Genomic DNA, 25,946 nt, shown 5'->3' on the forward strand with positions numbered 1-25,946 from the left:
GCTGGGATTAAAGGCGTGTGCCACCACTCCCGGCTTCCCAGTTTCTTCTTAACTGTTGGTGGAGATCCCTCAACTTCTTCCTGGCAACCCAGCAAGGTTGTTCCTCAGTTTCTTCATTAGATGACCTTGATTCTCTTAAAGGTGCCGTTTATACAATCTGTCATCCTAAAGGTACCTTGTCCCCTCCATGATCCCTACACTACTGTCATTATTTCTCTTCTGGGTATCCTGCCCTTACAGAAGATATCTTACTAGCTTCTGCCCCTGGGCCATCCTAGTCTCCCTGCTTCCAGTCTTCCCTAGTGCATTTCTTCTAGTTTCTTGGGCTCATTTGCTATCTCTTCAGTCCTCTACTGTCTCTCAGACACCTTAGCTATATGTGTAGGACCCTGTGCAATCTGTTTGTGAGTGGTCTTCTTAGCATACCTCTTTTTCCCTGCTATGATATATCTATCCCACATTCTGGCTCCTATAAAGTAACTTCATTGTTCCTAAAAGGCCTTGTTCTTCTCTTCTGGGCTTTTCTTTAGGCCATTTCTTCCAACTAAATCATGTTAATTCCCAACCTATCCTACCACCATCTGTCTCACTCCTTGAAACATGATTTTGGCATATTTAATATAAAATATTTATAAAAACCCACTACCCAACTAAAGAAATCTCACTGACTGCTCCTCCTTTACACCAGAAATAGTTGCCACCTTCAAGTGATGCTTTCCACCCCAAGTCATTCCCATATCCTGCTAGAAACCAGGAAAGGATGTAGAAGATGTGTGAGGAACTGAAGAAGTCTTCCAAATGAACAGATCACTGCCCTTGACAGTAGAGTTCAGTTTGGTTTACAACTGCTGGTGCCATGAGAAAATGTTGACTAGAAAATTTGCATTTTCTGATAAACCAGAAACAACAATTTTTTTCCTTGGTTAAATTAAAAGAAAAATCCCTAGCTTGGATTTTCTCTAAAAGATTGTAACATAGTGATTCAATTATCTTGTATTACCATATAGCCCATGTTTGCCTTTAACCTGCCTCCCCTCCATACTGGGATGATGGTCATTGTACATCACCATTCCCAACAGGAAATTTGTGTTTACAACATTACCCCAAATCCTTGAATGTTGTTCTGTTCAGTTAGTCTTTTGGTGAGCTTTGGTGACAGGAGTCTTTTACTCTGAAAGGTACTTTTGTTATCTGTCTGCTTCCTTCTGAGTTTCCTTCTGATACAGAGATGGAGTGCAGAAAAGCCAAATGGGTAAACTATCTGCACGTTCTTCATAGCTGTGGAATGATCTTCAGATAGAGGCTGGGTATCATGCTGCTTCCTTCAAGACCATCACTAGCTGCCATTGGAACTGGAAGCTCTGGCAACAAGAAGCAATAGGGTGGGGATTCAAAGTTTACGTGCATTGTGGCCATTTGAAAGCTAGACCTTGGATGGAAAACTAAACAATTTCATTATAAACAAAAGCAAAAAATAATTTTTTAAGTTAATTCTTTTTTTTCTCTTAAAAAGCTACATTGGAAGCTTAGGCTCACCCTTTTCACAGTTGTGCCCAATGAACTTTTTACCCTCCACCATTTACTTATCTGTTTGTTTCATTTTTATTTACTTATTTTTTTGAGATACTGTGAAACTCACTATGTAGCCCCAGCTGGCAACTAATTTGCAGCAACTCTTCAGCCTCAGCCGCCCAAGTACTAAGGTTATACATGTAAGACACTGTGCCTGACTATGTCTTTTCTTTTTCAAGAAAATTATATAATGCTCTTTGTGTATGGTCTAATAATGTAGGATGCTAACTGTAGGTTGAGTATCCCAACACAAGGATGTGAATGTTCTGAGATCCAATATTATGCTCAAACTCTTCACACTTTGGGGCTTTTCATGTTATAAATACTTAACCAATAAATTCCATATTCCATATCCAAATTATTACAAATCGAAAAAAAATCATTCAAGTCTGAAATCCATCTGGTATAAGCATTTTGATAAAAGATATTCAACTTGTTCAGGTGTTCTTTTTTTCAGCCTTGTGTCATCACCTTATATTGCTGCTACCAAATGAATCCTATTTTTATGTTAAAAATACTCTTGTATTCAGAATATGGATCATATTGTCAAAATATCTATAGAGGACTTGCATAGAGTGCATGAAGACTTGGACTTGATTCTCAAAACCACAGCAAACCAAAATTCCTCTTCCTACCACCAGTTCTTTGTTCCATGTACTATGTCAAAATCATGTCCAAACTAGGATGTATTGCCTAATCCTGGTATTGAAAGTTATATACCAGATTTACCTGATGAGCCACTTCATATTAGGCTTTCAGCCCCCAAAATAAATCTGACTATTGCTCTGGCAGTTCTTTTAGTCTTAGATTGAATTCTTAGCACATCTCTATCAATCATTTAAATGACTACGTGTTTCATGGTTCATACTCCCTTTTTCTCCACTTTGTTTTTGGTAGGGAGGTGTTAAGACAGGATCCCCTAAACCACAAGCTAAGAATGACCTTGAATTCTGTTTTTATAAGACCAGGTCTGATTTGTAATTGTGGCTGACCTGGAACTTTCTATGTAGGCCATACTGGCCTTGAACACACAAAGACCCTACTGCCTCTGTTCCCCCTCCTCACTGCTGGAATTAAAGGCATGAGTTACCACACCTTTTCCAATCTTAAACTTCGGATCCTTCTGACTCTATCTCCCAAGTGCTGGGATTACAGATGCATGATTGTCATGTTCCATATTCTAGCTGACTTTGTTGTTCTGTTGAAAAGATGTCATTATCTCTGAGCTTCCATACATTCCTCTCTCCTAGCCTTTCCTCCCTTCCTTCACACAGGAGAGTAACTACATGTCCACTTGGCCAAAATGTATACCACTTCTGAAACCTTTCCCTATTTGTTCCTTCTATCTCCTTTGGAGCCTTAGCAGCACTCATTTTGAGGGGTACAATTTTGTTTTTTGTCTTTTGCTTTTTCCAGACAGGGTTTCTTTGTATAGCCTTGGCTATCCTGGAACTCAACTCTGTAGATCAGGTTGCCCTTGAACTCAGAAATCCACCTGCCTCTGCCTCCCAAGTGCTGGGATTAAAGGAATGTGCCACCACTGCCTGGCTTGTTTTTTATCTTTATATCTCTATACCGTGCACAACTGCTCAAGACTCTTCATTTAAATTTATTTATTTATTTATTTATTTATTTATTTATTTACGTGTGGGTATGTGTTTATGAGTATTTTGCCTGTATGTAGATATGAGCACAATGTGAGAGCCTGGTGCCCATGGGGGGGAGAAGAGGGTATTATATCCCCTGGAAGTCACAGATGGTGGTGAGCCACAATTCGGGTATTGGGAACCATGCCTGGGTCCTCTCGAAGAGCATCCAGTCCTCTTAACCACTTAGCTGGCCCCGCCAACTCCTCATCTTACTACCATCTTCTTTCTTCCCCTTCTTGAAATGCTGCTTCTACTTTGTGACAATTCAGTCCCTCACCTCTCACATTGCTTCTGCTTGCTAGTTAGACTACTTATCTGCTGCTCAATCCCAAAGCCTTTGGCTGAGTGCTCAAGTTTCTAACTTCTTTAGAGTGGTTAAGACTTTCACTCCTTCTTTCCTTTTCTCCACCTAGTTCTGCCTTTTGCCTTCTCTACAGTTCTATTTTTCCTTCCTATTGCTTCATTCTGTATTTTCCTTGGAGTTCTATCCTCACTTCATTTTCAACTGTCAATTGCTTTCCAGTCTTATGACTGCAGGCCCAGTCTTTCCTTCTTATCACATAGAAGATTTGAAAGCCTGTTCTGTATTGATCATGGTGCCACATGCCTGGGTATAGTGGGACCACAGAAGAAAGATACAGCACCTCTCTTGTGTAGGTTATGGTTACAATGGAATAGAAATATAGCAATACCTAGCCATAAGTTGTGAGCAGTGCTGTGTGGAAGTGCAGGAGTACGAGGAGCCTGGAAAGTAATGCAGTGAAAAGAATGTTTGACTTGTGGTCTGAAGACTGAATATGAGTTACATAGAACTGAGGCAGGGCTAAGGAGGCTAGAAGGAGCTAAGAGTAATACCTGAAAAGACTTAAGATCAAAAGAACAGAGAAAGGTGATAATGTGGTTAGGCAAGGGGAGTGAGTATTGCAAGGGATGAGACAACTGAGTAACCTAGTAGTCACCAACTCTCTTAAAGATTTCACTGTTTCTTTTTTGAGCCAATATGACCTGAACTTGGAAGAGTCCTTATGTTTCAGCTTCCAAATTGTTTGAATTATAGACAAGTATCATCATGCCTTTTTGCTTTTAATTATTTTAATTTATTTAAAGTAGTCAATCATGTTTTGAAACATGTCTGCATAATAGAATGGTTTCATTATGTTAATGAACATTAGGCATGGCCTCACACACTTGTAGGCTTTGACTTTTTAAAACCTACTTCAATAAGGGTTTTAAATGCTTTAACCTCCCCTCTAGCCCACCAGTCAACAGAGGTGGTGGAGAGGAAAGGTTAATAGACAAAGTGGGGTGTGGACTCATATAGAAATCGTTTTTTGGGCAATTCCAATCTTCATTGTTAGGATATCAACAGTCCAGTTCACACAAATCAGCAGCAATAGCTCAATCCACTCACAAACACCATTCACAAATTAGCAGTGATAGTTTCATCCAGAAGAAACTGTAACATTCTGTCAATGGGCCAGAGTCCACAGAAGAGGCAAGAAGCTGCCAGAATATCACAAAAAAAATTTTGGTGCATTTCTTTCTACAAAGTCACAACAAGGGATGGTCAATAAAGATACCAAGGTGAACGAATGCCAGAGCATTGTCAGCAAAGACAGGCATCAGCAAAGATCACCCAATGCCACACTGTTGTCCACTGTCTGTCAGGTTATACTTATACTCTTTCCAAACATCATGTGTTCTCAAGCATCTGCTTTAACAAAACATTGCATGTCCTTTTTCCAGTCAACTTCCAGAAAGACACCACGTGTCTGCTTCAGCAAAACATCCTCTCATAAGATAGTCTCCAGAAAAACATCACATGACACAACTGAGTCTTCAAAAAAAGCCAAATTTTTCCACTTCACACACTCATAATTTTTTCTTGTAGTAAGAACACTAAGAAATTTTCAAGATTCTACTCATTCCCACTCCAGTCCCCATGTAGTACAGTGGCTCTTGAATGGATTCTTTGACTCTGACTGGACTATATTGGTTAATATTTATTATATTGTCAAACATCGTAGCGTATCAAAAGTCTACTTTCTGCCTGCTCTTCCTCACCCCTATCTTCAGTATGTCTTTTGACAGGGCCATGATGGTCCATCTGAGATCTAGATCTAACTCAGAATCATCTTGGATTCCTACTCAGGCTGGTGATCTCCTCTGTTTTTCCTCTGTCCCCATCCACTTTCAGATCCCCCTGTCCCTACATGTGAACTCAAGCACTAGCTTCCATGATGCAGAGAGTTGGAAGCATCCTTCTCTCCTTGCTAGTCCATCTGGTGCAGTCCTGCTGCCTGAATCTTCATGAAGTACCAGTGAATCATGTGCTCCTCTTCTCAAAAAGCATTCTGTGGTTATCTCTTAGGTGAACTAGTCCTATCAGTGTTCCTTGGGGAATTCTGGGCACTGACTTTTAAATCCAGGCTACATATGACGCCTGGTCTTTCCTACATGGGTACCAGATGCAATCTGAGGAATTTCTGGACAGCCAATCTCTAATCATAGTTATTTCATTCCCAAGGACATCGTCACCAAAGAGCTTTGACAGAATCTAAGCAATAAGATACCAGCTTGCCCTTCTCTGACATCTCATTCAATTTTGGGTGAACTCTTCTGATGGCTTTTGGCACTGACAGACTGTCATCTTGCTGTTTGAGTACCCATGTCTTACCTCCTAGATATGGCTGAGGCCTAAAATTCAGAAGAGCAATTCCACAACTTAGCTTCACAGACCCCAGTGCCCAGAACAGTTCTCTGTTCTCTCTCACAAGAAAAGGTGACTACAATATTTATGCTGGTTTATCATATTTCTTCTCAACTGCTTTAGAAACTTAAAGGAACAGAAAGAAGCATATGATTTTTAGTTAGATTGGACCTTTGACACTCTTCTAATATTTAATGATATATAGATAGTGATGACTCAGGTTTCCTGAGACTTGAGCTAATTTTCCTATTCCTGGATCTTCCTGTTTAGCCTGCTGAGTTATCAGACCTGAACATACCATTCAGGAAGAGCATGGCCAATAGCCTAATTAGACTGTGTGGGCTTTGGGTAATGAACTGGCTGGTTCTCCTCATTGCCTTGTTTTCTGCTTTCTAGTGGACCAGGGCAGTCCGACCGAGATCTAGAATTTCCTCTATATAATGATTAGAAAAGACCCATGTTGTGTCTCATAGAATGGGCATGGTGGCTCACATCTGTAATCCCAGCACTTGTGAGGTGGAGGTAGGAGAATCACAATGAGTTTGATTCTAGTGTGATCTGCATAATGGGCTCCATGCTATTGTGAACTGTTTGATACTTAATGCAGTTCATAGACACTCATAAATCTCAGAATAGTGAAAGAATAATAGCACACTGCATGGAAATATGCTTTTTAGATAGTCCTGTTGTAAAATGCATAGTATTTAATAGAATTGCATACAGCGGCTAGCCATGCCTCCTTACAGGTACAGAGACAAAGCTCAGTCAGAATGTACTGATTGGCTATGTGTACAGAGCACAGTCATGTCATCTAAATTCTAAGACACAGTTTAACATCATCAGAATGTTAACAATAACAACTTCAATTGTTTTCTGGCTATCATCAGGGGGGCACTGTGCCAACTCCTTTACATCCATTATCACAAATAATCACTATTGTATAGATAAATGTGACCTACAGATAGCACTGACTTGTCCAAGTTCTCTAGCTAATAAATGTCAAGACTCAGATTTGAACCACTTTTGTCCAAGTTAAGAGCTAGTGCTATTTACCTTCACGTGATACTTGAACTTACAGTTTTGAATTTTTATTTCCAAATAACTACAAATACAAATGAGTTTTACAAACAATAGAAAGGGATCTCATGTACCAATCTCCCAGCTGCCTCCTGTAGCTGTATTTGATCAATGAGAAAGTTACTTAGTGGATAAAAGTATTTGCTGTGCAAGCATGAGGACCAGATTCTGAATCCTAGCCCCTACCCCAGTACTCATGGAAAAAGCCAAGTGTGACTGTGCATAAATCTCTAACTCCAGAGCTGCAGGGATGAGGTGACAAGTGATAGAGCAGGACTCTTACTGTACTCCTACAGCCTGTACACTAACATACCACTAACACACACACACACACACATACAAACACACACACACACACACACACACACATGCAAACACACATCCACACATAAAAGTAAAGAAAGAAAAGAGAGTGGCAGTGCGAGAGGTACTCAGTGAACCAGTACTTGAGTACATTCTGTGGCATTTGATACCAAGTAACCATCCTCAGTAATAAAGATATAAAGCTGTTAGATCAGCATAAAAGAATCATTCATACCTATGTTCTCCTGTCCTCATCTCCTGGCAACCACTTTCATATCCTCAATCCCTGTTAGTCAGGCATAGTAGCACAGGCCCATAACCTTAGCACTGGGAGGATATGGACAGAAGGATCAGAAGTTCAAGGCCAGCTTAGACTACAAACCAACTTCAAAGAAAAAGAATGGTATATAAATAGAATCACACAGCATTGTATACTGAGATTGACTTTACTTATACTGCAGGGTGTTCAAATGGCCCTATACTTCCTAGAGGAACTATAAGACACTTAATGGCTGCTGGTAGAGGAAAAGTTATATTCCTCAGTGGTATAGTCACTGATAAGTTGTCTATGGTCCCATAAATTACCACACATATATTCTCATGCAAGCAACCTTAACTAAATTCAGAGGTCACAAAAAAAGGAACATGGAAGTGGGAGAGGGACTTCAAAAAGAAGTAGTTATTCAGTGTGAGGGAAGACAGGCAGAAGAAAATTGATCAAACTGTGTGTGTGCATGCGTTCGTGTGTACGTGTGTAATTGTGAGAGAATGAATGTTAGTGGGTTTGTGGTCCTTTGTACCTTCATCCATTTGACTACATATTTTCTGTTACTTCAGGCACAGTGTATTCTTGCATGTTGCTCATTTCCCTTACCTTAGTTATCAGATATCTTAATTATCCTAATAGCTCCATACCTGACCCATTAAGTTGACCTATGATCTCTCTGCTAGCCACCCTTTTTCCCATTGAGCATCTTGATCTATATAGGCTTTTTTCCTCCTATTGAATGATTGCTGTAAATTCTTTAGGATTGCAGTGGTTGGGTCAAAGGATAGGATATTTGTGTGGCTCTTCTTGATGTATATTTCCAGACTTTGGCTTGATCATCAACCCATGAAGCAGTGTTTGGGTTCTAGTGAGGAAATAAATTCATGGTGAGAAGTCAGAGAAGCAGGTGATGTAGTAGGAATCTCTCTTAAGTCCTTCCTCAGAAGAAGAGCTTACTAGTTCTGCTTGATCTAGTTGGAAAAACACGGCTTGTGGGGCCATAGCTATCAGAAGAAATTTAGTAGTTGGGAAAGATGGATCATTCTAAGCAACAGGAATACTTTTAGCAAAGTGCATTGAAGAAGGAAAGGATCTGAGTTAGCTGTATGTCAGAACAGTGTAGGAAAGGGCCTACAGAAACCACCTGTGAGTGACTCCCTAGGCTCATGGAGTTATAGGCAAGGCCAAATTTTGAGGTTACATTTTGATGGCATATTTGCCTATTTTAATGCCCGATCTTTCATGTGTGACCTATATCCTACTTACATTTTTAAGTGGCTAATGCACCAAAGCAGGAAAAAATACTTAGAAAGCTTTTGATTATTTTTACATGTTCTTGATATTTTTATTATAGGGATATAAATACTGACTTTTGTAATTTTGTTCATTACAGGATTCTGCTCTAATACTTGATGTTCCTCTGGGTGTGATATCAAGAATTGAAAAAATGGGAGGCGCGACAAGTAGAGGAGAAAATTCCTATGGTCTAGATATTACTTGCAAAGTAAGAAATTTGATACTTTCTTACACAAAAGATACAATAGTATTGAATAGTAGAAAGTTTATGTGGGCTTAAAAAATCAAAATCATTTCCGGTGGTAGTGGTACACACCTTTAATCCCAGCATTGGAAGGTAGAGGCAGAAGATCTCTGCGAGTTTAAAATCATTAAAATCTCTCGTTAATCTGAAGTTGTAGACTTGGATCTTCCCCCTTTAGTCAAGAGTGAGACTTTCTCAAAGAAGTAGTCAGCCTATTATCTTGCTGGGGCAGAAGAAAAGTGTATAGATAACAGTTCTTAAACCTTCATTTCACTCTCCGATCCTCAGGTAGACAGGGCACTGTAATCATCACAATAGCATGCTGTCCTATGGAGCTGACTGATATTGTCCTCCTAGCTCCCTCTGGCCCCATTGACCACCCTCATATATATCATTTCCCTCCTTTTGAATAAGAGTTACAAGTTTTCCCAAGGAAAATGAGTGAATTAAAGAGTAAGAGTTTTGTTTTTTTTTTGTTTTTTCTTAATGGCACTTATGGTACTACGTGTCACCACCTAGACACCCTCATACTGTAAAAGGAAGAGATTTTGTGCATAGAAGAGATTTTGCCCTTTGTGAATAGGATGCCTCCTTACCTATAACAACCATTTTCAGTGGTAGTGGCTTAGTATTTTATTTGGAATGCTAAGTGGGAAAATTAGTTGTGACAACATTTAACCAGTTGTTATAGGAAACATTTATTGAGCATCTGTGTTCACCCAAGCATATACTAGGAACTTCACATTCTGTCCTTAGCACAAACTTCCTAGACAGAATGTTATAAATGAAGAATTTGAGAAGAATTAGGGAGCTTTGCTGCTATGGTCCAATGAGTGCCAAAGCTGAACTCCAAATAGGAGGAGGTAATTTAACCATTTTGTGAGCAGCACAGTTAGGTTTTCTGGCAAAGTAATTTGCTTTGTACATACTGGGTGTAGCATTATGCTCAAAGAGCTAGAAGGACTTTGGAGGTCGTTTGTCCCAGTAGGTCTTAAACATGTACATCAAGATATCCAAAAGGCTTTTGACAGAAGTTCCAGAGCTGACTGTAAGGTATGCTCTAAAGGCTAGGACTAAGAAAGTGTCCTAAGTACCTGTCAAGCCATCTTGCTAATACAGGGCTCATGATGCTTATTTTACAAAAAGGTCCAGACAGCAAATATTTTAGGCTGTAGAGAGTCACAGAAGATATCGGTTGCATATTCTCCTGTATGTTTTAAAATAGTGTTCTTGCCTTGAGAAATGTACAAAGAAACCTGGTTGTAGTTGCTGAGCCTTGACCACCTCAAGCCCATTATTTCATGTAGATAGGAAAACGAAGCCTTCATAAAGTGATGTGACTTTCCTTGGTGTTGCCAAAGACCAATAAAAGAACCTGTTGTAAAACCCAAGTCATGTCCTAGTCTCTGGTGCTACAATTTCTAAAAGACAAACTTATATACTTACATTTGCACTGGAAATTCAATACACAGTTTTCTTCTCCAGTTAAAAGATCAACATGAATATGAACAACCGGAACCTGAGTGGGTACTCTTGCCCTGAGTTTCTCTACCACTCTGTATCTCAGCTGTTTTTGTTTCTGTTGGAATCTAAGCTGTTTTTCATACTCTGCCATCCCAGTTACTGGCTATCATGTGAAACCTAGATGTATATAGATTTACTTTGAAGAAGGGTCTTTGCATTTTGTGTGAAAGGATTCATGAGGAATGTTATATTAAACACTTAAGGCAGTGTGGTTCAAATGTTGGTGCTACCGAAGAGTGACTGTCTTACCAATAGGAGTATTTATATTTAACTATTAAGTCTCCAAAATGAATAAAACAAAGTACCCTCCGAAACAGCTTTCTAGGAAAAAAATTCTCAGATAATATACATCAAAATTTTGAATTGACTTGTACCCAAAATAAAGAAACCTTAGAGTAATGTTTCAAAGCAACATTTTTTTGAGGCAGGGTCTTATGTCACTTGTGCTAGTTTTGAACCCCTCTGTAGCCAAGGCCAGCTTTGAATTTCTCTTATTGTACTTCTGACATGCTGAGACTACAGGCATATGTCATTTAACACAGCCATAGCATAACCTTTTAATAAAATTATTTCCCAGAAACATTGATGTCACAAAAGACACAGCCCATTTTCTAAGTAGCAGATGTAAGACAAGTGTACAGCAGTGGGATAAGCACTTACCACCCTGTCTCACAGATCACCTTGCACCCGCTGTCAGTAATCAGAACATAACATTTCTCTCCCAAACTAAGGAGCAACCCCTACACTTTTGGCTGTTTTAGCTGTGCACATATGGGTTTCACTCAGCAGCAGCGACAATCAATAGACTGGCTCTTGGTTCCAAAGGTCTTTGTGTCGCCACAGGGGTGTTATAGATATGGGAATCAGTACCCTGCAGGCCCTATACCACCACTAATAACAATTTAAAGTCTTTTTGTAAAAAGACAGGGCAAACATTACTGCCAGATAACCTTCTTGCTCTTCTCCCCCTTTTCTACCTTCTTGGCTTTCTTTAATAATAATGAAGCCATTGAGTATCACCCTAAGATGCAGCTGGTTAGTCTGTTGAGTGTGACAGGGAGACTGTTACACCACAAGGCTCTTTCTCATCTTCCCTTCATTGATGAGTCAAGCTTGGAGGAGACCATGTATGACTTAGAGTTAGTGTATTTTCCTATTTATGTTTCAGACTAGGTGATCTGCTTTGAATCATGTACCTTGTTCACTTCAGCTTTCTTATTGCAAGATTTTTTTTTTACTGTTATTGCATCTGAATCTGATGACAGAAAATGACTTGCATCATTCATGCATTGACATGTGAAAAGTATTCCTCTGAGCCACTGGTGGATCACAATAAATATTTGTTTGGAAACAGTCTAATTTGGAGCAAAGTGGTTTGAGAATGATGTTGTAGAATTACCAGTGCATTATGGCTGTTAGAAGGAAAGTTCCTCACAGGTCCTTGTGGCCTGACAGTTGGCAGCTATCCAGTGTTAGGCCCGTGGCTGCTTGTTAACATGTTGGATGTATCTCGTCCTATTGAGATGACTTTTCTTTTCATCTGATTATCATGATATTACAACTAATATTCCAAGATTTGGGGGTGGGGTGGGATATAAATTGGGTTTTGGAATTTTTTCAGTACCATGCTTTTAGTATAGCTGGGTGGTAGAGTGTTCACCTGACATTCATGAAGCTCTACAGTCCATTCCCATTGTTATTAAACAAAAAAAAAAAAAAGCAAAAGAGGAAGCACAAGATCCTGGAGCTGGCAAGGCTTATTAGATGCCATCTGTATTCAGAGTGATTGCTCTCAGATCATTTGTTAGTAGCCTTGGAGGCTTCTTCAAACTTTACTTGCCTTTTGGAATGTCTTGTATATAGCAAAGCCTTCATTTGCCCTTTGGACTGAAAAATTGTGAAGCTTAAATTAGGTTGGAGAGATGGCTCAGCTGTTAACAGTGCTTGCTGCTCTTGTAAAGGATGAGTTCACTTCTTATAGTGCGCTACCTACACCAACACGACTAAATCCATGGGATCTTATACCCACTTCCAGCCTTTGCAGATACCTGTGCACATGTGCATATACACATAAATAAAAGTAAAAAAGCTTTTGAATAATATTATTAATAAACAAAAACACTTATGCAAACTATGAATGTTGTAGTATGTAAGACAGCAGGATCTGAGTCTAGCTTACTCCTTAGATAGTCCCAGATAACCTATAAAACACTCTATTTTTGGTATTTTGAGACAGGGTTTCTCTGTGTAGCCCTGGCTGTCCTGGATCTCACTCTGTAGACCAGGCTGGCCTCGAACTCAGAAATCCGCCTGCCTCTGCCTCCCAAGTGCTGGGATTAAAGGTGTGTGGCACCACTGCCTGGCTAAAACACTCTTAAAAATAAGGTAGAATGTTGTGTTTAATACAAACAGATATTAGAGGACCCTATCATTTAGATTCATTTTAAAAGCCTTTCTTGCCTATTAAAGAATTGTGGATAGAAAGCTGCCATTAAAATCTGGTTTTGACCATTAATTTATAATTCCTGAGGGTAAAATGATATCTAATGTGGAATACATTAATATGGTTTATATAGAACTCTCTGAAAGTAGATTTGGTAGTAAAAGTTTATGACTTGTATGAGAACATAAAATGCCAATCATTTAGGGGGATAGTGTTTGTATTTTAATGATACATTTAACAATGTCAAAGTTATATTTGATAGCAGATAGTCTTTTGAAACATTAAGTACTGTTTAATAACTAAAAATTTCTTGCACAGCAGTGTGCATAGAAGTGGGAAGTAAACAGATGAAGAGCAAGACAAGGTTGGGTATTTTCTTTCTTCTAGAATGTGTTTTCACTGTCTTAGCTTCAGCACTTTAGTTTGGAAACTGACTCATTCTGGTAAAGTGCTTTGTCTTTACTTCCTTGGCTACAATGGAACTGTGTCCAGGTCTCCTTGAACTGTGTATGTCAAGATAGCATATAAAGATATAGCTTAAAATAAATTACCCTTGTATGGAAGTGAATCTTCTTACTTAACTGAAAAAAAATTTTTTTTGCTAATTTTCATGATTTTCCTTGAAGACTCAACTCCATTTTCTCATTTGCCTCTAGGATTTGAGAAACCTGAGGTTTGCATTGAAGCAGGAAGGTCACAGCAGAAGAGATATGTTTGAGATCCTTGTAAAACATGCCTTTCCTCTGGCACACAATCTGGTAATGTCAAGGGCTTGCCTAAATATTGGCATTCTCTGAAATGTCTCCTCTGGGAAAACTACCTGTGGGTTGGGCTTCTTTTTGCTTTGCATTTTCTGGTGTGACACATTTTAAATATGATTGCTCGCTTCCAGAAATGCCTCCCTGCTAGTGTCCATGAGCCTGGGATCTGCTATGCTCTCCAGCCAGGAGTTTGTCTTTTCTGTGATAGAAAGAGAATAAGGTTGCTTAATACAGTACTGTTAAGTCTTCCCAGAATTCATGACTCCTCACTTTGGTGCTAACAAGCAATGTGAGTCAGACTTTTGTGTACCAGTTCAAAATGGGAATGGATCCATTGATCCTAAAGACCATTTAAGCAAATACCCCTACCTCTGTCTCTCCCTCCTCCTTCCCTTCTTCCCTCCCTCCCTTCCTCTTTCCTTCCCTCCTTCTTTTCTCTCCCCCTCTGTGTCTGTCTGTCTGTCTTTTTCTGTGTCTCTGTCCCTCCCTCCCTCCTATGAGACAGAGTATCATGTATCTCAGGCTGGCCACAAACTCTATGAAACCAAGGATTACCTTGAACTTCTGATACTCCTACCTCATCTTCACTGGGATTACCAGCATGTACCACCATGGCTGGTTTATGTGACACTTGGCTGGAACCCAGGGCCTTATGCATGCCAAGTGAGCACTTTACTGACTTGAGCTACATTTGCCTAGGCTAACCTGAAACTCATGATCCTATTACCTCAACCTCCTGAATGACAAATGCATGTTGCCAGGCCTTGTGGACATCCTCTTACCCCTAGCTCTCAACAAACATAGAGGTGAACTCCCATTAATAGAGGGACAAGGAAAAGAAATCATTGCTGAAAAATGTATAAATGGTTTTGAAATAGCTCAGGCTGGCCTAAAACTCACTATGTAGCTGAGAATGACTTTGAATTTCTAATCAATCCTCCTACGTCCCCAGTGTTGGTGTTAGTGTCTGGTTTATGTGTCATTGAAGATCAAACCCAGGGCTTAATGCAAGCTAGTATTGTACTATTCCAAATGAGCTACATCCCAAAATGGCTGCAGACTGAACAGACTGTGAGAAGGATCATACCCCAAAACAACTGAGTATTTTCTCTCTCTGTGGTATTTTGGTCTTTTTGTCGTGGTAAGTGGTTGTGGTTCTTGTTCTTGTTTTAATAAGGAAGTGAGACGTTTTGGGGAATAGGGTTGTACTGGATAGCTTTGTGTCAACTTGACACAGCTGGAGTTATCACAGAGAAAGGAGCCTCAGTTGGGGAAATGCCTCCATGAGATCCAGCTGTAAGGCATTTTCTCAATTAGTGATCAAGGGGGGAGGGCCCCTTGTGGGTGGTGCCATCTCTGGGCTGGTAGTCTTGGTTCTATAAGAGAGCAGGCTGAGCAAGCCATGGGAGGCAAGCCAGTAAAGAACATCCCTCCATGGCTTCTGCATCAGCTCCTGCTTTCTGACCTGCTTGAGTTCCAGTCCTGCATCCTTTGGTGATCAACAGCAGTTTGGAAATGTAAGCCAAATAAACCCTTTCCTCCCCAACTTGCTTCTTGGTCATGATGTTGTACAGGAATAGAAACCCTGACTAAGACAAGGGTTTTGTTTTTGTTTTTGTTTTTTGTATGTTTGTTTTTTCTCTGGAAAAAAGTTTTGTCTTTACTCTCTTTGGATCTCACCACCAACAGTTGTTTGGGTCATAGTAAACACCCATCTGGTAGAAGGGAGACGGACGGCATTAGGAAGAGCTAATGAGTACATTATACCCTTACATGGACACCAGATGGAATGTGTTTGGGAAACCTACCAAAAGTTTCTATATTTCAGATCAAATAAGATTTTTAAAATGTTTCTTTATAAATATTTTCAACTTTATTAGGATGAAAGTTTATTTAAACTATTATAAAGGTGAGACTAAAATTTATCATGATTTAGTCAGGAATAGATCTTTTCAACTATTATGAAGGTGAGACTGAAATTTATCATGAGTTAGTCAGGAAACATGTTCTGTATCTTGGTTTAGGCATATCCACATCTATATCATTAGGAATTGAAGGAGTGTCTCACACGCGTGTTTGAGAAAGCTACGGTCTTATTCTATGATCCAGTTTTGAGCTGTCAGCTTTCTCTTTTCTCTGGCATCCTCTGGGTCTTTTAAAGCTTATTCCCTTGAAAAATAGTCAAGTATCAGGCCAGCTTTCTCTTAAACTACTCATCTCTGGAAAGATTTTTTTCACTAACTTCACTAACTTGCTCCCTCGTTTACTCATTCACTCATTCATTCATTCATTCATTCCTCTAGCTCATGCCAGAATCAAACTGGTAATGGTTAGTGTTGAATGTCAGTGTGACAGGAAACAAACTTCTGGAAACATTTATGAGGGACTATCTAGACTAGTGCTTCTGAGGGATTTTTTTAAAATAATAATTATGCTATTTTGAAATTAAAATGTAATTCTATCATCCCCCCCCAAGCCTTTCTATGCACCCCTTGCTTCTTGCCTTTCTCAAGCTCATGGCTCCTTTTTCTTTAATACTTGAAACACAACCTGCTAAGCCCATATAATATTAAGTGTGTGTGTGTGTGTGTGTGTGTGTGTGTGTGTGTGTGTGTATGAATGAAGCTCTTCCATGGAAAGACCATTTCTCCCACTCTCAACATTTCCTACTTATCCATAGCTCTTCCTCTAGGGTTGAGGCCCTGTGAGCTTTCCTATTCTCATGTTAGCGTGATCATTGGTGCAATCCTTGTTCAGGTCTTGTTTGGACAGCCATGTTGATGGGACTTTATAGATTCTCTGGAGACACAATTTTACAGCAAACTTCTGGTTCCTCTGGCTCTTATAATCTTTCTGCTCCTTCTTCCCAAATAAACCCTGAGCTACAGGTACAGGCATTGTATTGTAGATCTATCAGTTGGATCTGGGTACCGCATAATTTCTTATTGTCTGCATTTTACCAGTTGTGGTTTTCTGTAATATATCTGTCGCAAAGAGAAGTTCCTTTGACAAGGGGTGAAAACTAACCCTTATAGGTGGATATAAGGATAAATATTTAGAATATAGATATAAATTACATTGATTTTGAAAGCGGAAGTTCTAGGTTCTCCTCCAAGATCTGTGACTTCTCTGGCTCTGGGTTGTTGGTTCGGTTTCCAGTACCAGGCATGAGTTCTTTTTTGTTGAGCAGGTCTCAAGTCCAACCAGAGAGGTTTTGGTTATCGCCAAGGTATGTGTGCCATTATTGTGCCCTTAGGGTTATTATGCCTTGCTGGTGGTTGTTCTGGTTCATAGTTGTCATAGTTGGATAGGCCTACTGTATGCTTCCTTTGCTTGGAAGTTTACATGTGTAAAGGATTATTTTGATCAGATGAATCGGAATCGTGATCTAAAAGTAGGCTGCACCATTCCTTGAGCTTGAGTTCTAGAGGGTACAACAAGGAGAAATATAGTTGAGCTTATGCTTTCATTGTTCTCTGCTTTCTAACTATGAATGTGATATGACCAGCTGTCTCTAGCTCCTATTGCTGTTACTAGGGATGCAATGAACCAAAAAAATCCCTTATCCCTTGAGTTGCTTTTGTTTGGATATTTTATCACAGACTTAGAAAACTAAGTAATACAGAGCTCTTGACCTCTTAGTGGCCAAATCGATCACCTGATTTCCGTGTGCATTTGATAGTGGAATTGAGATCCTTCTGTATCAGTTGTTGTGTTCCTGTACCATTGTGACCTTTTCTCCCCAGTCAATACTGGCCTTGCCTTTTTCTTCACTGTGAGTGCCTTGTCAGTGATCCACCCTCAGTTTTCAGTTCCCCTTATGCTCCCAGCTTTGCCATGGTGTCTTCATTTATTCCCATAAATGGAGTTGTCACTACTATTTACCTGGCTTATAAGTCTAGCCCTTGTAAGTCAGGACATTGCCTTGAGTGAGTCAAACCTCACTAATCTTGAAGAACTCCTTTCCAGAAGACTATGTACTTTACAAGTTCATTGATACTCCAATCTTAATTGTCTCTGTAATGCTTGTCCTCCACAGTCATCCTCCACTTAGCATCTTGCTCAGTCTAAGTTGCCGTCCCATGTCATGTGTGGTTCACTTCAAGAGTTGATCTTCTGTTTCATTGTTAGGTCTCTCTCGAATACATACCACAGCTTCCTTGTGTGATAATTATGTTGTAATTTTCTTTCCCAGCCCTTCCTGTCCATTATTCTCTGAGCTTATCAGGGCAGACATCACCCTTTATCTCTCTAGCCCTAGTATAGTGACTTCTGTACAGGAAGGTTTTTGTTTTGTTTGGGGAAGTGCTGGCTGAGGATAGAACACAGCTAATACAGACGGTCTACCACTGTGCTACATCACCAGCTCACACATGGGGGTGTTAAAGTGACAGGATTTTAATTAAACTGTTTCATGAGAAAGTCATGGGAAACATTTTTATATAGAAGTGAATGGACAAGATCTTTCTGTCAGGACCTAGAATCCTGTGTATGTCACTGAAGGAAGGTATCCGCAGAGAATTTGATTATTCATGGTTGTGGTACTTGTATATATTTTTCATGTCTACCCTGGAAATCCATGTTCCCTTCCTTAGGAGAATGTAACTACTAAAATTCAAAATATGTAAATCTGTCACTCAAACAATGCAATAAACAGATCCCCTGTTGGCACTGCTTTTCTAAGTTTATTTCAGAGTCCTATAGAGGGTAGCGTTGGGGAATAACCAGGTAAGTTAAGACAAGGTGCAATATGAGTCTACTAGAAATCTAATAAAAGTGACATGGCAAAAGTATGTGGCTCCAATATAGGGGAGAGGAATGCAGAAGAAATTCACAAGGCTCTCAGAAAGGAGGCTAGAAGAGCCTGTGTGCCATTGCTCCTGAAAGATGAAGTTTGTTTTTAGTAAGCCAGGAAAATGGAGGAAGTGAGAATTCAGGCTATAGGCAAGACCTCTTAAATACAGAAGGAAAGCTGGCAAGATTTCAAGGTGTTTGTGATGGATCTGGGACCAGCTATGAAATCTAAGAGATCTGAGGTCATCTGGTCAAGGCTGTGCCCCAGGGAGTAACAGAGACTTGCTGAAGGTTCTAAAGGAAATAGTGATAGAATAAAGATGCCCTCAGGCAGAACAGAATCAAAGGCCAGGACTAGAGAATTGCAGAGCCTAGACAAGGACTTGTAGGAAAGACTTCACTGACTTAAGCAGAAGGTTGGCCAGAAAGGGTAGAGACAAGGATGTGCTTCCTTTGGTTCTCAAGTGTGAGTGATGGGAAGGATGGCACTCTGTTGAGAAATAGTTGAAAGAGAAGGGCAGGGAAGGGGAGCCTCATCGTATCCTCTAGCCCAGGGACTACCCTAGTGCTGCCTTAACATGTTGACTGTTGAAAGAGAGAGTGGTTTGTAAAAGAAAGAAAAAGGGAGGAGAGAGGAAAGGAGGAAGAGAAAGAGGGAGTTCCTTTCTAGACAAGGATCATCAGAAGGCAGAAGGTTAAGGGTTCAAGCCCCCATTTGTAAGGTGGACTTTAAAAAGGTAAGGGAGCAATTGTTCCTATGAGATGAGAGGAACAAAAGTTTCCAAACTGCCACAGATGGGATGCAACTTCCTTGAAACGTAATCTATTTATGATTGCATTGAACAATAAAAAGACGCATGCAGGGAAAAACACTACTTTGTGAGTATTTCTAAAACTGTTAAACTAGTATGGATGAGCTCAGTGGTTTTTGTCACTATTTGAAGTCTGAATGAAAGAAATGGTGTCTGGAGGCCAACAGACTTGGGCTGCAAGGGCAGCCATGGGGTGAACACACTGTGAGTGGGCATTCAGACCACCCCTTTAGCCTTTCTGGGCCATTACTGTTTTCACCACTCAATGTGTGTAACTCAGAACTTAAAAACTGATTTGAACTTGAGCTATTATAGCAGCAAAGACTCCACCCCAAACCATTAACCTGAATGTCTCAGCTCAGTATTGTGTACATGGCTTTTAGATGAGATTTTTCTGTTTCAGCCAAAATACTTCTTGTTTGATCTTTGCTTTTCAAACACCAGAAAGTCTCACAAATTTCATGTAGCTCAGCACAAGTTTTCAGTAAGTGCTACAGCTTTGTGACAACTGCTGTAATCCTTCTGACACTGTGACAGAATATTTGGAGAAACCAGTCATGTACCTGTGTGCAAACGTAGCAACACTACAGAAAGCACAACAATGTCAAGATAACAACATATGGCCAATGGCAACGCTCAGTCATTGATTTCCTTGACTGGTCATTTTGTAATGAAATGTGGCAATCAGAAATAATATAATTTTAGATGAGAGTTTAGATGAAAGCATCACTTCCAACATTTTAGTGAATAATAAATCAGTGTGTTTCTTTAAATGAAATAGAATAGAAAGCATGGAGAGCATGGCAGAAAAGGGGTATAGTTTGCTAAGATGTTTCTTCTAAGGGTGTGTACATATGATGGAGGGGTGCTAGGTTCTTGGTGTTACAGTTAATTCCTTACTTATAACCATGGCCCAGAAAGTTTGAAAGGAACTGTTTAGCTATGGAGCATAAGGTTCAGGTGCCAAGGTCACAGCAGCCACTGATGCAGAGATCTATGAGGGGACTTGACTTCTACTGCTAGCATAGGCCATGGATTCAGTGACCTTTGTCAGAGTGAGGCTCAGTGAATTTCCTGCATAGAAACTTTGGAAGTCACATAATATTTATGTGTATCAGTGTTCTCATCTACAATGGGGATAATAACAGCTCCTACCCCAGAGAGTTTTTGTGAAGATTCAATGTAAAGTGCTTATAGCACTGCCTGACACTCAGTAAGGGCCCAATAAATGCCAGCTGTTCTGTTATTAGCTCACTATTTTCCCAGCAGATGTAAGAAATAAGGATGACTACTACAACTCCCCACAGACTATTAATAAAGGAATTGTGATAGTGTGTGGGAAACAGTAAGCCCTTTAAAAGAAAGATGCTATATAAAGATTAGTGGTATTATTAACAAACCATGGGTTGTACTTTGATAAAGGACTCACTAGAAGTCTTCAGAGTATTAAATCAGAAAGCATCCCACCCAGCAGTGCAGAATAGAAGTGATGCTATGGAATGAAAGGAATCCTTCAGAGAATGCTTCCCATCCTTCTCTTTCCATCTTTTCAGCCTACACAGACTTAAATGCTTTTAGGGAAACATGGCTCAGATTTGTGTTTGCACCTCCCATTTCTTGGTGACATTCTGGATTAAAGTTAAGAACCACAGTATTTCCCACTTGTTCCTCTGTGAGCTGATGAACAGTCATGAAGGTGCACCCTTTGTTTTCATCTGGGAGCATGGCACATCTAACCTTATATCTATATGTCAAGGAAGGTAGGGGTAAGGGGACTTGCAGTGACTTTCTCAAATTTCAGGAGCAAAGCAACTAACTGGCTTGCCTTTGCACTTTACATTGAATTCTCACAAAACTCTCTGGGGTAGGAGCTGTTATCCCGGTTGTAGGTGAGAACACTGACGCACATAAATATTATGTGACTTCCAAAGTCTCTACGCGGAAGTTCACTAAGCCTCACTCTGACAGAGTTCACTGAACCCATGGCCTATGCTAGCAGTAGCACACTGGAAGAGCTCTTCACTGTGGCTGCTGTAGTAGCTTATTGCTTCCAAAGGATGGGAGCAATGCCTTTAACAGCACCTCCTGGACATTGACAGGCATTGGTCACTACCTTTGGTTTTCATAGTATCTGTGGCTTATTTCTTCTTGTCAGGCTTTTTCTAAGTATGTGTCTCTATATTGAACTAACACATAGTAATGCATGTTCTAGGCAGCAGTCAGACATTTTACTTCAGACATACAATGAGTAGGTATGAGATTTTGGTCTTTGTTTGGGGCTGGGGGGTTCTAGTTTTGATAAGATCAAACCCTGCCATGTGATTTAAGCCTTGGGCCATTTTATTTGAGTTCCCTCTTATTCAACTCTAAATGAATGTGCTGGCTTATGAGAATAATTACATAAGAATTAATGAAGTGAGTTATGCACACACACACTCTTGATCATTTGAAAAGTTTAAATGAGCCTGTGAATAGAGAATCCATGGGGAGTTTTATTCTCTGTCTTTGTTATTCATCACAGAAATGGAGAAATATTCTAAATTGTACTAAAATTTTAAATGAGACAAAGAGTTAGTGGACTCTTCTTTTTTAGGTTGATTATAGAATCCACAGATAAAAGGACATAATGTTTTGAGATAGGAATTGAAATGAGAAGTGCGTGTACACATATCCTTGCTTTTGGCTTCAAGATGGCTTAAAGACTATAAACTATGTCTGGAATTTTCTATTTCCTTTTGGTCAAGAATTTTTCCCCTTCAGTAAGAAGTAAAATTAGCTAATTAAAGACCTAACCATGCTTTTCAATATTGTCTTGCCTTCTCAAAGTCTTAGCCCTTCATTTGATTTGATCTCTCCCTTCCACTGTTGTCTCTATCAAAACCTTTGACTCTGCTTGGTTCTTCTCAGCACCATCCAGCTCCTGGAATCGTCTCATCTAGCCCCCCCCCCCCCCAACATCACTGCCTGCTTCCAAAGTGCTGCATTCCCTGGCTTCCCATGCCTCATCAGGATCCACTCCAGCATGCTTGTAGCCCTGCTATTTATTCAGAACTATTCTAAAAATGGCACTAGACCAGACACATTACAAAACCTGGGCTGCGCAGATGGTTTGCTCAGTAAATCATGAGAATCTGAGTTCATCCTCAGAACCTACATGTATAAAACTGATCATGGTCGTGGTGTGTGCTCACAATCCCATTGCTGAGGAAGTCTAGGGAGGTAGGTAGATCCCTGGAGCCTGGCCTAATTGGTGAACTCCAGGTCAGTAAGTGACTCAGTCTCAAAAAGCAAGGTGAGAGTGGGATATGGGATTTTTAACTGTGTAGCTCAATAGTCAAGAGCACTTAGTGACACATTTGACCTTTTATCTGTCAAGGCAGGCAAGGGTAAGGGGACTTGCACTGGCTGTCTCAAATTTCAGGAGCAAAGCCTTTACTATGGCTGGTGTAGTAGCATATTGTACTTAAGTACTATTAAGGAAGACCTGAGTTCAGTCCTCAGTACCCACATCAAATGTCTCACAACTGCCTGTAAGTCTCACTCTGGGAAATCTCTTCTGGCTTCTGTGAGTAATGTACCCACATACATACCTACATACACACCTACACACACACACACACACACACACAAACACACACGCAATTTAAAAAGAAATAATAAAAAAGGTGGATGGCAGCTGAGAAACAAGATCTTGGACTGTCCTCTGTCACACATGCGTGGGAGCACGCGCACATGGACGGACACACACACACACACACACACATACACTCCATAGCCCTTCCTCTCCAAGAAAATACATGTAAAATATAGCCTTTTCACCCAGGTATACATCCTTTGATCCAGGATTCAGGCAGGGTAATTTCTTCCATTTTATCTTATACTTTAATTACCTCTATGTTTTATTTGCTGGGCTTTTCTTTCCATTGTGTATGGGGAGTGGTGGGGTTGTTTTATTTCATTATTATGGAAGGTGGTTTTCATTTTGTTTCAAAGCTGTTTGACCATGTTTATAATCTCTCCCTCTCACATCTTCCATACCATTTTTTTACTTATTAATCATATTAAGTATAATTTACAGTGATGTCTGATTATTATAGTTCAAAGTCTCTGGATTGTCTACAAAAGGGCAGTCTTGAAGTATGTTTCCTGCTCTATTTTCTGAATGCTACCTGGAAACTTTCATTCTTTGTAATATTAGTTATGGAAATACTCTGAGCCTGGGATTGAAAGGGTACTGATTGTTTTTCTGCCAAGCACCTCAAACAGCTTGAGAAGGTTATAAATTAATTCTCCTTCGATATTTTGGGAGCCATTCAGTTTTTTTATTACAGTACATGCTAGGCTGACCTGTGACTGGAGAGTCTTTGGGTAGACAGTGGTAGACATGTGTTGTCTTCTCTGTTCAGCATCAGTAATTCCAGCTTAGAACCCAAAAGAGCTTATGTCCCACTTACTTCTGCTTATGTGGTAGTGTTGTAAAGTACAGTCTTCCTTTAAAGAGGTTTCAAATATGACTCCATCTTGAATTAGCCCACAGCTTCATTTCCAAGCTCCTAAACGATCATTAAGTTCTTTGATCCTGTTTGTGGCTACTTCTGGACTTCTGTACATTTGTTCTACTCTCATAGGTTCATTGGTACATTAAAAAACAACCCTGTTTCTATTATATATAGTACTCATTGGTGTGTTTAGCAAAAGTCACATGATCCCATTGTCTAAGCATGTCTGACCTATGGCCTGTGCAGTGAACATGGCCAAGGATAGCTATAAATGTAGCTCAGCACAAAATCATAAGCTTACTTAAACATGTTCTAGAAAATTGGTTTTTGAGATTTTGTGGTTTGTGGCAACTCAGTTGCACACAGTTGTCAAGTGTGAAATTCGTAAAAGACAACATTGTTTTGCAGTGTCTGTCAATGGGTTGGGCATGGCAGAATATCACATTTCTAGATAATCCTTCTTGGATTGAAGTTTAACTTTTCCTGTAGCTTTTGAGACCTAAGTCTCTTGTCCTTTCTTCCCCCTCCTGCCATTCTTTTTTGGGGGTGGGGGGAAGGGGGGTTCTATACATGAGTTTTCTAGAAAAGTCTGTTTTCTTCTCCAGCTTACTAGGTAAGCTTTCTTTTATGACCACCAAAATGCATTCTGAGCAGGATTTAAAATTTATAGTGTCATATTTCTCCTTAGTTGACTTGTTTAAGATGACTCTCTCATATTCCCTCCCAATATACCCTCTGTGTGCTTTAGACGTACCTGATGCCCTCTCCCCCTTCTTGCCCCTCCTGGTTCAAACTTGAAATCATAGGCATTTTCTCTGCTGCTTAGTGGTTACTAAACCTAAATGCTTCTCATCCCCAGCCTGACTTGGTTGAAGATGTTCTTCCCTCTGTAAGAAGTGCACTTTGGCTAGTTTTCCTACTTTGCAGCCAGTACGCGTGCCTTCTGTGAGTCTGTGCTGCCAGTACACAGGCAGTCCTGGCTTTCTGATATCCTTGCTCTGGAAATGGCCTCCCTCTCTGTCAGTTTTTATGCAAACCTCTTGTCTCCTCCACAGGGTGGCCCCATCTCAGTATTTTTGTTTGCTCTTCTACACTCCTGCAGACAGAATAAGTGGCCATGTATTATGTCTGGCCTTTCAGTGCTTCTGCCATTATTGTTTACTGTCCATCCAAGGTCATTCAGACATCACCAGCATCCCCTGGGGAGGTCCTAACATAGACACTAAATAAGAGTCATCATCAAGCAGCCCATCAGAATAGTCTGTTTAAGTTTGTAAAAGTACATGGATGTGTAGGCCCAGTCCCTGGATGGGGCCAGAGATTGACACTGTGCTGTTTCCATCTTATTACTTTGAGACAATGTCTCTCACTAAACCTGGGGCTCACCATCTCAGCTAGGCTGGCTGCCAATGAACCCCAGACTTGTCTCTGTTTCTCCCAGTGCTTTGGTTACAGACACCTCTGTACCTGCTTTTTACATGTATTCTGGGAATATGAACTCAAGTCCCACTGAGCCATCTACCTATCCATCAATTTAACTGTAATAGTATCAGTATATATTGTCTATGTCTTGCTTTTTTGTTCTCCAATAGAGATTACATGATGAATGGGTTTCTTCTCTGTGTTTAGAACTACATAGTATTCTCTCAACTTTTAACTTTTATTATAATATATTAGTCTTTTCTTGATAGTTATTTGAACACTTCCATATTTGGCATGATATAAATACTGCACTGAGTAGCCTTGCATATACATAATTTTGTATATATTCACATACATCTTGGGCTAACTGCTTTGAAGTAGAGTTACTGTTTTTGCCAAATTCTGCTTTGTAGCAGATATCAGTATGCACTTCTGGTTAGAGTGCAGGTTCTTAACCTCTGCAATGTGTTAGTTTCCCTTTATTGTTATGATGGGCTAAATGATTTTTAAGGTAACCTATGAGAGAGAGAGAGAGAGAGAGAGAGAGAGAGAGAGAGAGAGAGAGAGAGAGA

At 40.0% G+C, this 25,946-nt stretch overlaps 1 protein-coding gene across 3 annotated transcripts in view; it reads left to right on the top strand.

The window, feature by feature from the left end:
* The window catches only part of Mtm1 (myotubularin 1), an 87,744-nt gene that overhangs the window by 13,164 nt on the left and 48,634 nt on the right, over nt 1-25,946 (top strand). For 2 of the 3 annotated variants that reach the window (XM_029534338.1, XM_029534339.1), the window contains exons 4-5: nt 8,973-9,083; nt 13,743-13,844. In XM_029534338.1, the coding sequence (XP_029390198.1) occupies nt 8,973-9,083; nt 13,743-13,844 (213 nt within the window). Of the gene's footprint in view, nt 1-8,972; nt 9,084-13,742; nt 13,845-14,546; nt 14,788-25,946 lie in introns of those variants that run through there. The other variant, XM_021187638.1, reaches the window with a different exon arrangement.

This window comes from Mus pahari, chromosome X (genome assembly GCF_900095145.1).
Source record: "Mus pahari chromosome X, PAHARI_EIJ_v1.1, whole genome shotgun sequence".
In the NCBI taxonomy this organism is placed as follows: Eukaryota; Metazoa; Chordata; class Mammalia; order Rodentia; family Muridae; genus Mus; species Mus pahari.